The sequence below is a fragment of the Lonchura striata genome, chromosome 17 (genome assembly GCF_050655825.1).
Source record: "Lonchura striata isolate lonStrDom1 chromosome 17, ASM5065582v1, whole genome shotgun sequence".
Classification (NCBI taxonomy): Eukaryota; Metazoa; Chordata; class Aves; order Passeriformes; family Estrildidae; genus Lonchura; species Lonchura striata.
The window spans coordinates 13,654,060-13,665,353 of record NC_140719.1 but is presented as its reverse complement, the minus strand read 5'-3'; the positions used below and the strand labels follow the sequence as shown (position 1 = coordinate 13,665,353).

The following is an 11,294-nucleotide window of genomic DNA, read 5'->3' as shown; positions in this document are numbered from 1 at the left end:
GCAGGGGAAGGGGAAGGGGCAGGAGCAGGGTCAGGGGCAGGGGTGCCGTGAGCCAGAGGAGGACCTGGGAGCAGCGTGGGGCCAGGAGAAGGGGGGAGCCAGGCTGCCCCGCGCCTGGCACCAGCTTCAGGTCTTCGCAGCGGGAAGCCTTTCACATCCAGGGACACGCTCGGTGCCAGCTCCGCAGCACGAGGCGCCCGCGGCGGAGCCGGTGCGTGCGAGGCCGGAGGGACCGAGGGGACGGGAACGGGAGGGTGCCGGGCCCGAGGGGACGCTGCTCTCCCCCGGGCCCCCCGGCAGCTCCGCGCTCGCCAAGCTCGGAGCAGGTCAGGGCAGCTGCTCGCCGGGCCCACGCTCAGCTGCTCCGCGCTCCCGGCGCTCCCGGGCTGCAGCTCAGGCTGGACAATGCCAAAGCCGCTCCCCAGCACCCGGCAGCGGCTGCTGTCCCGGGTCTGTCCCGGACCCTCCGGCTCTGCACTGCCGTGGCACCGTGCTGGTGCTGCCGGGGAGACGCGGGGTGCCCGCTCTGGGCAGATGTGCCTGCAAGGGGTGCAACAGCCGTGACAGCAGCCCCTGGCACTCCTGGCCGTGGAAGTGGGGTCAGTGGACAAGGATGGCGAGGGACAGGCACAGTGCGGGACGGGGATGGAGAGCACCCACCCTGCCCAGCTCCAGCACAAATGACAACACACGCAGCCCGCTCTCACATCTGTTACGTTTTAGTACTGTTCATGTCTAAAATGACCAAAACCAAGCCAAGCGCTCACAGCCCCTCGCTCTGCCTCACACAGAGAGTGAGAGGCCCAAGGCTGCCCTGCCCCGTGCTGGGTGCGGGCAGGGCTGAGGACAGGGCTGAGAGCAGAGGTGAGGGAAGAGGTGAGAGCAGAGGTGAGGGAAGAGGTGAGGACAGGGCTGAGAGCAGAGGTGAGAGCAGAGGTGAGAGCAGAGGTGAGGGCAGAGGTGAGGACAGGGCTGAGGGCAGGCATGTGGGCAGGCGTGCGGGCAGGTGTGCGGGTGTCTGTTCGAGCAGGGCACTCCAGGCACGCTCCTCCCCGCCTGCTGCCGAAGGGGACTTGCAGGGCTCCAGTGAATGCATTTAAATAACAAACTCATGGTCAGCAAAAGCAAAGGCATCTTAACCACACTTCCTAAAATAGCGACTGGCACCTGTTCCTGGCGCCTGGCAGTGAGGGGGCCCACGGGGCTGGGCGCGGGCAGGGCACGGGGCTGTCCCGGCGCTGGCACGGCGGCAGCGGTGGCACACGCGGTCCCGGCACTGGCACGGCGGCAGCGGTGGCACACGCGGCCCCGGCGCTGGCACGGCGGCAGCGGTGGCACACGCGGCCCCGGCGGGCTGGGCGCAGTGCGGGAAGCGCTCAGTGCGCTGCTGCAGAGGCAGAGGGATGCGGGCTGGGCTCCTCTCTGTGTCCCAGGGAAGGCGATGCTGGCCGAGCTGCCACGGCCCCGGGGGCCACGTTGTCACAGGGGTGTCTGCTGGGGGCTGCTCTCATGTGCTCTCCCTGCCCTGCAGCGCAGTGGGCACGGCGCAGGCGATGGCCATAGCAGATGGGGAAGGTTTTGGGGTGGAAGCCGGGCTCTTGCCACAGCCCTGGCTGGAGCTGGGGTGCCAGGGCCAGGCTGCGTCAGGGTGCCCCAGCCAGGCACGGCGCAGGAGTGCAGTGGGACCCGCCCGGGCACTCAGACCACGAAGCGGAGCCCATACGTCATCTGATGGCCATTGTCCCAGGCATAGAGCACCTTCTCCTTGGGGTTGTAGTCGACCTGCGTGGTGAAGGAGTAGTGGTTGAGGAAGGGCAGTCGGAGCTCTGCCTCCGTGTCTGTGTGCGTGTCGAAGGCATAGGAGATCTGCCCTTCCTTCTGGCTGTAGGTGTCCACAGCGTAGAGGATGCCACAGATGATGAAGCAGTTCCCGTACGTGTTGCGCTTCAGCCCCGTCTTCCAGGTGGTTTCCTTGCGCACTGAGAGGTCCACAGGGTCAAGTCGGCTGAGGACGATCACCTCCTGCTGGGAGTAGTCATAGTCCACCGAGGGGTAGATGACCCAAAGCCCGCTCTCATCCACGGCGAAGTCGATGTCCGAGTGGCCCCTCCACTTCCAGGGCGTCGTGTCCTCGTACACCACGTCATGGAGCTGTGCCCAGCCTGCCACGTACCGCTCCTTCAGGTCATACTTGATGATGTTCTTGGTGAAGGCACGGTTGTAGTAGAAGGCCCCTTTGTACACCACGTGCCCGGTGCCAATCCAGTTGTAGGGCAGCTTATAGAGGTTGCTCCAGCGGCCTGTGAGTGGGTGGGAGAGGTGTTGAGACCCTCCACAGCACAGGGGTCCCACGCACGATGGCCAGAGCATGGCAGCAGCAGCAGGGGACTTGTGTCACCCTTGCTGCCCTCTGGGCACTCCCCTCAGCTGCCCACCACCCCAGGGCCCAGCACAGCTGGTGTCACACAGCACTGGACACCCTCCTAGGAGGAGCCAGGACCCCTGTGCCCACTCGGCCGCTTGCCCCTCACCCTGCTTGAAGTTGTCGAGGCTCCTGAACTCCACCAGGCTGTTCCCATAGTAGTAGTTGGTGACGTAGATGCGGTCATCCTTGGCTGCTGGGTCCTTCATCCAGGCCCCCTCATTGCGCCCGTAGCTGTGGTGCTCCGTGGGGGGCTCCACGGACTCGATAGTGCCCTCGCACTCCGCCTCCTTCACTGGGTGCCAGAGGGAGGAAGAGGAAGGCTTATCCCTGCCCCAGGCAGCTGACTCTGCTGCTCCTTCCCCGTGGCAGATTCCTGCTGGCTTAGCTCGGCAGGGCCACTGGGAGCACAGGGCTGGGTGCCCTGTGCCAACCACCCCCTCTCACCCACCTCTGTTCGGTGTTTCGGGGTCCCCGGTGCGCTCGGCGCCCTGCCCGGGGCTGGGGGGGCTGCGGGCGGTGCTGCGGGGGGCCGGGGCACTGCTGGGCACAGCCGTGGTGCTGGGCACGGTGCTCTCTGCCCATGCAACAGCTTGGGCTGGGGTGCCCTCAGCTGAGGGGGGCGGGGGGCCCCTGTCCTCCTGCTGCTCTGACGCGGCTGCCCCTCTCACAGAGCTCTCTATGGGGAGAGAAACTGGGGGTTACTGTGTTTGTCGGGGCAGCCCTGGCCCCCTGCCTCGGTGAGAGGTGCCCTCCCTGCCCCCCATCCCCATCCTGCCTCCAGACTCACCGCGGCCGCCGGCCAGACCCTCCGCCGCTCCCGCCTGCCCGACCTTGTAGTAGGTGATGCCTCGGACCACAGTCTGCTGCTGCGCCGGGGGCTTGGGCTTGGCCGTGGGCTGGGACCCCGCCCTGGCCTTGGTGTTCTCCTTTTTGGGCTTTTCGGGCTTCAGCGGCTTCTCCTTGGGCGCTCGGGGGCCTGCCCTGTCCCCCAGAGCCTTGCGGGTGCTGGGGTACCGTCCCGCCTCCTTCTCTCGGCCTCCTGTCGTGTCCTGGGGGGCACAGCCTGGTTGGACCCCCTTCCCTCCCGTGCCCTACTCCTCCCTGCCACTGCCGTGCCAGGCAGTGGGCAGCAGCCCAGGGGTTACCCCAAGGATCCTCCACGAGCCTGGGGGAGCTTGGCCCTGCCTGGCAGCACCCACTGTGCCTGCACAGGGCTGGCTGCGGGGTACCTGTGCCTTAGGGTACCTGTGCCTTGCTCTCGGGGACGGCAGCCGCATCCTTCTGCAGCAGCTGGTAGCCCAGGTTGGAGATCTCCTTCTTGATGCTGATCATGATGTCAGAGTAGTTCTCGTAGCGTTTCATCTGCTCGGTGAGGTGCTGGACGCTCTCCTTCATGAAGTCATTCTCCCTGCTCAGGTTGGTCTTGATGGTCTGCAGGAGAGGGAGGGAGAGGCTGGAGTCCCGTTCAGGGAGCTCACAGACAGCCCTGAGCTGTGCAGCGGGGAGCACTGCGGGGATGGGGCTGCTGGAGCTCACTCACCTCCTCCAGCGTGTTCATCTGCGCCGCCACCTTGCTGATGTAGGAGTGCACCTTCATCAGGTCCATGCTGTACAGCGTTCCCTCCAGCAGGTCCACCATGGCCTGCAGCTGCAGAGGGGACGCAGGGATGGGGCCTGGGGTAAGGGCTAGGGCACGGGGCACGGGGCAGGGGCACGGCGGCACAGCGTGGGGACGGGGTCTGGCCCCCAGTCCCACCACACACAGCTACCTTGAAGAGCTCAGGGGCCTGTTTCTTCAGCTTCTCCATCTTCCACTCATTCTCACAGGGGTTGAGTGAGGAGGGGGGCGCGGTGCAGGAGCACTTGCAGTCAGCCCCCGAGCTCACCGTCTCCACGGTGTAGAAATCCTCCACGCGCGCGCTGCCGTTCCTGACGCGGCTGCAGGCGTCCTTGCTGAGCGGCCGCAGGATGCACTTGCAGCGGCAGTCGGAGCCCTCGGAGGTCATCCGGACCTGGTCCACGTCACCCAGAGCCTGTGGGACACGTGATGAGCCCGGTGCCCCACCGGGGTGTCCCACAGGGCCTCGCCAACCCCAGCAGAACATCACAGCCAACTCCCCCGCTGCTGCTTGCCTGGAGATCTCCCACTGCCCTGGGGCTCGTGGCTGTGCCCCAGAGAGAGGCACAGTCTAGTCCCAAGCACCCTGTCCCACCATTCTGCAGCCAGGTTGACAGAGACAAAGACCAGGGAGCTGCTCATCCCTGCAGTGTTTTGTGGCCCAGGTACTTCAGTCTCATTTCTGTGGCTGCTTCCCAGCCTCCAGCAAGACCTCAGTGAGCAGGGATGGTGGCAAGAAGACCCAGCAGCGCCTCTGTGCCCCCACGGCACGGCTCCGAGCCCACACAGGGCTCGTTGTTCGTGGTGACATGCTCACCTCGGGGTGAGCTCGGCCCCTCAGCCTGCTGCGATGGCCCGAGGCACAGGCTCAAGGACTCCCTTGTTTCCACACATGGCCCTGATTCACGCTACAGAGCCCAGGGTGCTTTTCGGCCGGTTTAGCTCATTTCTCCCGTTGTGCTCAGGAACAGGGGAGCTGAGTCCCTCCCACCCCCTGCCACCAGCTGTGCACCTGCGGGGGACCCCTGGGCTGGCAGGAGCCTGGCCAGGCTCTGGGTGTCCCAGGAGCGGGGATGCGCTGCTCCCTGCGCCCGGGAGGGTGGGAGAGCAGCGAGAGGCGGCGCGGTGACCCCGGAGGGAGAGGGCTCTGCCCACAGGGACTCTGACTCATCCTGGGAAACAGAACGGTGGCAGAGCTGGGAAACGAGTTGAGCTCTGGCTCCCGGTCCTCCGCGGACCACAGCGGAGCGCAGAGCGGCGTGGGAAAGGGCAGAGGCCCCCGGGGCCGTGTCCTGCACCAGGCAGCGCCCACGGCCGCGCACGGACCCTCCCTCCGGCGCCGCTGTGGCACCGGGGCAGCGGCGCCCCCCGAGCTGGGCACGGACCCCCAGCTCCCCGCAGCCCACAGGGGCCAGGGGCCTCCTCCCCTTTCTGAAGGGCTGCAGAACTTCACACATTTTGCATTTCAAAAACCCCTCTTTCGTTCAAAGGGAAAGCAGGTCCTGCTGGCTGCGGGGAAACACCAGGAAGCCAAAGGGCTGTAAATTGAGCAGAATCTAATCAAGCTCGCAGCAGGGAGCGGGGCAGGGACCCCCTCCCCAAACACCACCTCGCCAGGCTCGCACGTCCCCGGGGCCCCTGACCTCCCACAAGGCCAGGCCGGCACTTGTGCAAACAGGCAGGAGGAGTCCCAGCCCGGCCGGAGCTGCCGGCCCCGCTGCGCGCTCCAGCAGCGCCCGGAGCCGCTGCCCTGCCGCGGGCAGCGTCAGCACACATCCCTGCGGGAATCCCACGGGACATCCTCCCCGCTGAGCCCCGCTTCAGTTCCAAGCTGGGGTCCCCCGCTCCTGCCAGGAACCAGCCTGGCGAAGAGCATCAGCCACTGCTGCGGCACAGCCCGACCCCCGGCACATGCTGCGACCCCGCCAGCTCCCAGCACCTCCTGCAGGGCAGGGCTGCAGCTGCCTGGGCTGGAAGCTCGTTCCTGAGGCTGTGGGTGACCCTGCGCTGCGCTGGGAGGCACGGCGGGCCCGCTGAGGCTGGGCTGAGCAGGAGGGTGCCCAGAGCAGCGAACCCACCGCAGCAGCCGTGACAATGCACATCGCGGAGGTGTCCGGCGCACATCGCGTCTCCCACGGCAAGATGGGCCAGCCCCTTCCCGGGGACCCGGCCACGGCCGTCCCGCGTGGGCAAACGCGCTGCGGGTGTCTCTGCACCGCGCCCGGGCCGCCGCCCACCTTCGCGTGGGGCCGTAACTCTAAACCTCGCTGTGCCGTCTGCCAGCTTCCCTAAACAGGAACTGCACGTTCTATTTATACAGAAAAGCCCATAAGCAAGGAAGTATTAAAAAACAGGCTCCCACGCGAGGAGACTCCGTGGGTCGCCCGCCGTGGTACCTCGGCTGGGTGCCTCTGTCAGCCCGTGCCTGGCTGTGCCCGGCTCCGCAGGGGACAGCCCACACCAGGGCACGCACAGACCCTCTCCCCAACAGCACACAGGTGGCCGGGGACGTGAGTGCAGAACGCAGCCCGTGCTGCTCTGCTTTCTCCGGGTGGGAATCTGTGAGCTGCCCGAGAAACCTGCGTCGGGGGCTGATGCAGCCCTGCAGGGGCTCTGGTGATTCTTCCCCTGCATCCCCCACTCGCTGCAGACCCCAGCCCAGGGTGCTGGCAGGTGGCTGCTGCCTCTCCTCCTGAGCAGGTCCCAGCTTCCCAGGGGCTGCACACCCATGGCTGGTGTGGGAGACTGTCGCTGCACTTTGCTGAGTGTTTCCTCACTGCAAGTTTTATGAGCTGGGTAATTTTCCCAGTTTCCGGGACTGCTTGCAAGAGCATCCATGTGAGCACAGAGTTTGTGACATTATTTGGAGAAAGCGGGACCTTTGACAATGACCCTTGGACAGCTTTTAAGCTGTCCCTTGGCTGCTGCCAGAAGGCTCGTCTTGGAGGAAAACACGCTGTGTTGATAAGCTGCCGCACCGCACGCCTCTGGCACAGCTGCTGGAAGGCATGTCCCCGTCACGGGAGGGAAACCATGTCACCCTCCTCTTCCTCCTCCTCCCAGGCTTGGCACAAAGTGTCAAACACGTCCTGCAGCTGAGGCAGAACGGTGCTGGCAGGGCTGGGCCGTGGCTGACGGCAGCCAGGCCCCGGGCGCTGGCGCTGGCACTGCTTGGGCGTCCCGTGCTGGTCACAGGGACACAGCCATGCCAAGCGCTTGTGTGGCACACGCATGCCCACCGATGGGATCTCATCCAACGGCAAGCATGGAGGAAACACCTCTGAGCACAGCAGGCAGCACCTGCGGGGAGGGAGACGGCACCGCGTGGATCGCTGAGTCCTGCCAGCATCAGCCCTGGCACCCCGCCGGGAAGCCAAGCAACAGGGCATTCCAGGCTCTGGATATCTGTTCCAAGCTAAGTGCTGCCCGACAACAGCTGCGTTAGCGTCGTTTTCCACCAAATGTCTTGGAAAATCCTGTCTTAACATTTGGTGATCCTAGCAGTAGCTGCTCCCTCCACCATTCCTCTGGGCTGGGTCCCGGTGTCCCTGCCCTGGCCCCGCTACGGCCACTGACCCCGTGGGAGACGTGTTCCAGCTGGAACCGGGGGCTCCTGGATGCGGGGGGAGGCTGGCTCCCCCCGCTGCCCGGTCCCGCTCCTGCTCCTCATCCCCGCGGGGAAGGCTTGTCTGGGCTGCTCTCTCTGGCACGGAGTCGCTCATTGCAGCGCCCATCACCGCAGCTTGGGCACCTTCCAAGCGCTCGAACGCGCCCACAGCCCGGGTCATTCCCTGCTCCGAGCCCCGCCGCGATGGCAGCGCCGGCACCCGAACCGCGGCCCTTCCCGGGACCCCCGCCCGCTGCCCGTGTCGCGCCCCCGCCGCTCCGCCCGGGCACAGGGAGCGGCGACCGCCGGGGACACGGCAGCGACGGGGCTGCCCTGCCCGCTCCCGACCGCCGCCGTGATCGCTCGGGGCCGCGATCGCGATCCCGGTCCCGAGACCCGTCGGTGCCGGTGCCGGTGCCGATCCGGCCCGTCCTTACCGTGGCGGCGCCGCGCACGGCGGCCAGCGCCGGGAGCAGGAGCGCGGGGAGCAGCAGCGCCCGCATGGCGAGAGCGGCGGTGACCGCCCGCACCGAGCGCCCGCTCCGCCCGGCCCGTCCCGTCCCGGCGGCGGGGAGGAGCCGCCCGTCCCGTCCGCCCGGCCCGCCCCGCCCCGTCCCGGCGGCGGCACCGGCCCCAGCGGCGGCGCCGCGGCGCGGGGGCGGCGCGTTCCCCCCGGGTGGAGCCGCCCGTGCCCGCCCCGGGGCTCCCGCTGCCCCGGGGCTCCCGGTGCCCCGTGCCGGGGCGGGCCGATCCCGTACTCTGAGATGCGGTGTCCCCGCCCGGACCCTCGCCGGGGCTGCGCGGTTTCCCCGGGCAATGCCCCGTGCCCGGTTTCGCCCCTCTCGCAGCTCCGCGGTCCCGGTGCCCGCGTGCCCGCTCCCGGCCCCGGGTGCCCCCTGGCGCCCCGCCGCTCCGGCGCGGGGCAGCCGGGGCGGGCCGGGGGCGCGGCCGTCGGGGCCGGGCCCGGCGCCCCGCGGGCGGCGCTCGGACTACGGCTCCCGTGGTGCCCCGGGGGGGCGGGGCGCGGCCGGCCCGGCCGAGCGCGGCGCGGCCCTGGCTGTCAGCAGCGCCCGAGCGGCCATGGGGCAGCGCGGCCGCCGGGGCCGCTGAGACCGCCGAGCCCCGGCGCGGCGCGGCCCCGGCGCCGCCATGGAGCTGGAGCCGCCCGCGGAGCTGCCGGAGCCCCGCGCCGCCAGCAAGGGGCCGCCCCGCAGCGGTGAGTGCAGCTCTGCGCGGGGTGCGGGCGGGCCGGGGGCGCGGCGCCGGCGGTACCGGCGGCTCCGCCCGCCCGCCGCGGCCCCGCAACTTTCCGCGGCCGCGGGGCGCAACAAAGGGGCCGCTGCCCGCCCTGCCCCGCCGCCCCGGCCGGGCGCCGGGAGCCGCCCGGGGCTCGGGGTGCGCGGGGGTCGCCGCCCGCAGCGGGTCCGCTCGGGCGGGCGGCGTGTCCCGCGAGCCCAGCTCGCCCGGCAGGAATCGCCTTTCCCCGCGCGGCGGTCCGCGGTCCCGCCCGGTGTGCGCGGCCGCTGCCGGCTCGGCCCGAGCGCTCCGGGGGCTGCCCCGCGGTGCCGGTACCGCGTCCCGGCCGTGCCCCGCGGTGCCGGTACCGCCGCGTCCCGGCCGTGCCCCGCGGTGCCGGTACCGCGTCCCGGCCGTGCCCCGCGGTGCCGGTACCGCCGTCCCGGCCGTGCCCCGCGGTGCCGGTACCGCCGTCCCGGCCGTGCCCCGCGGCTGCTCCCGGTGCCCCGCGGGTGTCGTGGCTCAGCCCCTGTGAGCCGGTCCCTGCCCGGGGTTTATGGGCACCATTTGGGACCCTTTTACACTTCCCGTATGCAGATGCCGCATCTGCACTTGAATGTCCCTGCCAATTTTTATGGTTTACAATTGCATTTTACCATCTTGAGGTACTCGGGTTCTCTACAAAGGGTTTGCTCAGACAAAAGAGGCTTTTTATCAGGCAGCATCCTCGGTTTTCGAGATACAGGCGGTACCAAAAGATAGGCAGTGTGGGAACTGCAGATATGGGCATTTCTGTACCTGCCCTGATGTTGTAATGCTCAGTTGTCCCTGGAAGCTCTTTATTCCTTCTCACTTGATTAGATGTCCAATTGGATGAAAGACACTTAATACTCTTAGATACTTTAATAACACTCTAATAGCACTCTTAATGCTTTAATATAGCCTTAATAGTTTCTGAACTTTCTGATTTAATTTGTAAAGTGTCTGTTGCTTTAGTGTCCCTGGGAGTGCAGCGATATTAATGCTTTGTCCGCATTTGCTGTTTTTCCCACAGATGCGGGATTTTGAAGGAAATCTCTTTTGATTAATCAGATTAGCTTTAAGAGTTTCTTGCGTAGCTGTTTCTTGTGACAGATGTACCTGTGGCTGTGGTTAGTCTTTTGAATGGGTGATGTAACAACCTTTTACTACTTTGCCTTCAAAAATGTGAAATACTGTTGCGGTGTTGAGACATTGCCTGACCTTCAGTCTTTCTAAAGCCTCTGGGGGAGGAGCAGGAAAGATTGGGTTGTTAATTCATGCTTTTATAAAATACCCGCAAATGATAATGCCAAATGATGACTCTGAATGTTTTGTTTTCTTAAGAAAGATTCATAGTACTTTTGATACATTGAGGAACAGCATCTTAACGGAACCAGTGAAAATTGTATGAGGACAGAGGCATAAAAGTCAGACTGTATTCTTGGTGTTAAAATGTTAATGATAAAATCATTAATGAACTTAAGCTGTGCACGTGGCTTCTGTGTTAACCCGGAGTAAACTGCTGCAAGTTTATTGGCGCCTTCAGTGAGAGAAGCCTCAGGATAACTTTGAAATGCAGAGGTGTAGTTTTATTTCAGCGGTTACAGGCAATTGCAGCCTCATTATTTGAGGGGACACTTGACGTTCTTAGAATATAAGATGATGGTTTTCCCTTGCCAATTTGAGTACTTCCTCTTCCATGTTAGAAACATATTTTGTCATTGAGCAAATCAATAGCAACTCATAAAGCCTTTTTTTTTTTAAAGCAGTTTCATTAAGGCATTTATTTTTCTTGCAGTAGTAGCAATTATTTCTCAACAGGGTCCCATTTAAGATCAGTCTTGCTATAGCTTCAGTTGGCATCTTTTTCCTCTGTGAGTGAGACACGATGGCTTTTACGTAGTTTTAATTATTTTATGTCTTAGTTAAAATAGGGACACAGCAGATTAGCTTGAATTAAGGTAGCTTTGGACACTTTGTTGTGTACTGTGGTCTTGGATTTATCAGGAAACTAAACAGAAAACTTGAATTTTGTGTTCCCGTAAAACGATCAGAGTTTCAGATGGGCAGATTACTGATCTGGATAAACTTCATACCAGAGAAAAGAGGAAAGTTGTCAGAGCACAAAGAATGTAAGGTTTTCAAAGAAAAATCCCTTTGCCTGCATCCCTTCCCTTTTCCACAGCATTCCCAAACTTTACTGGCGCACACTGACATTTTTAGTGGTTCTTTATGCTTGGTTGCTTTGCATCTGATGAGATAAGCCTTTGCTTAACAAAGACTATTTCATTGATATAGTTGGGTCTTAGTTTACTTGCTATAAACATTTCTTTGAAGATTTAGGAAGAAAAACAAATGGAGTTGTCGAATGGCAATGCTGCTGAAGT

General features: G+C 64.1%; 2 protein-coding genes across 8 annotated transcripts in view; one reads left to right on the top strand and one right to left on the bottom strand.

The window, feature by feature from the left end:
• Positions 1 to 701: 701 nt before the first annotated feature.
• On the bottom strand, positions 702 to 8,554 carry OLFML2A (olfactomedin like 2A). 5 transcript variants are annotated; one of them, XR_014949232.1, is made up of 9 exons: positions 8,088 to 8,245; positions 4,195 to 4,458; positions 3,966 to 4,073; positions 3,671 to 3,856; positions 3,213 to 3,474; positions 2,874 to 3,101; positions 2,532 to 2,717; positions 1,314 to 2,300; positions 702 to 1,276 (listed from the first exon to the last, which is right to left on the bottom strand). XR_014949232.1 is itself a non-coding variant. In XM_085556381.1 (8 exons), exons 2-8 carry the CDS (start codon positions 4,429 to 4,431, stop codon positions 1,699 to 1,701), a joined length of 1,809 nt encoding a protein of 602 aa, XP_085412507.1. In that variant the 5' UTR covers positions 4,432 to 4,458; positions 8,409 to 8,554; the 3' UTR covers positions 702 to 1,698. The 5 variants fall into 5 exon arrangements, 3 of the variants coding, with proteins under 3 accessions (XP_085412507.1, XP_021399482.3, XP_085412506.1); XR_014949233.1 differs by having other exon boundaries at positions 702 to 1,238; XM_085556381.1 differs by lacking the exon at positions 8,088 to 8,245 and adding an exon at positions 8,409 to 8,554 and having other exon boundaries at positions 702 to 2,300.
• Positions 8,555 to 8,765: 211 nt separating this feature from the next.
• Positions 8,766 to 11,294, top strand: part of NR6A1 (nuclear receptor subfamily 6 group A member 1) — a 71,061-nt gene continuing 68,532 nt past the window's right edge. For all 3 annotated transcript variants that reach the window (XM_085556377.1, XM_085556376.1, XM_085556379.1), the window contains exon 1: positions 8,766 to 8,866. In XM_085556377.1, coding sequence (XP_085412503.1) covers positions 8,800 to 8,866 — 67 coding nt within the window. In that variant the 5' untranslated portion in view covers positions 8,766 to 8,799. The remainder of the gene's footprint in view (positions 8,867 to 11,294) is intronic.

What these genes read in the sequence shown, in the direction of transcription:
- OLFML2A (XM_085556380.1), bottom strand. Translation starts at nt 4,530, where the DNA reads ATGTTCTGCTGGGGTTGGCGAGGCCCTGTGGGACACCCCGGTGGGGCA. An exon ending in TCCCCGAGAGCAAGGCACAG is followed by an intron (nt 3,475 to 3,670) that starts GTACCCTAAGGC and finishes TGTGCCCCCCAG; the next exon opens with GACACGACAGGAGGCCGAGA. An exon ending in CCCCGAAACACCGAACAGAG is followed by an intron (nt 2,718 to 2,873) that starts GTGGGTGAGAGG and finishes TCTGGCACCCAG; the next exon opens with TGAAGGAGGCGGAGTGCGAG.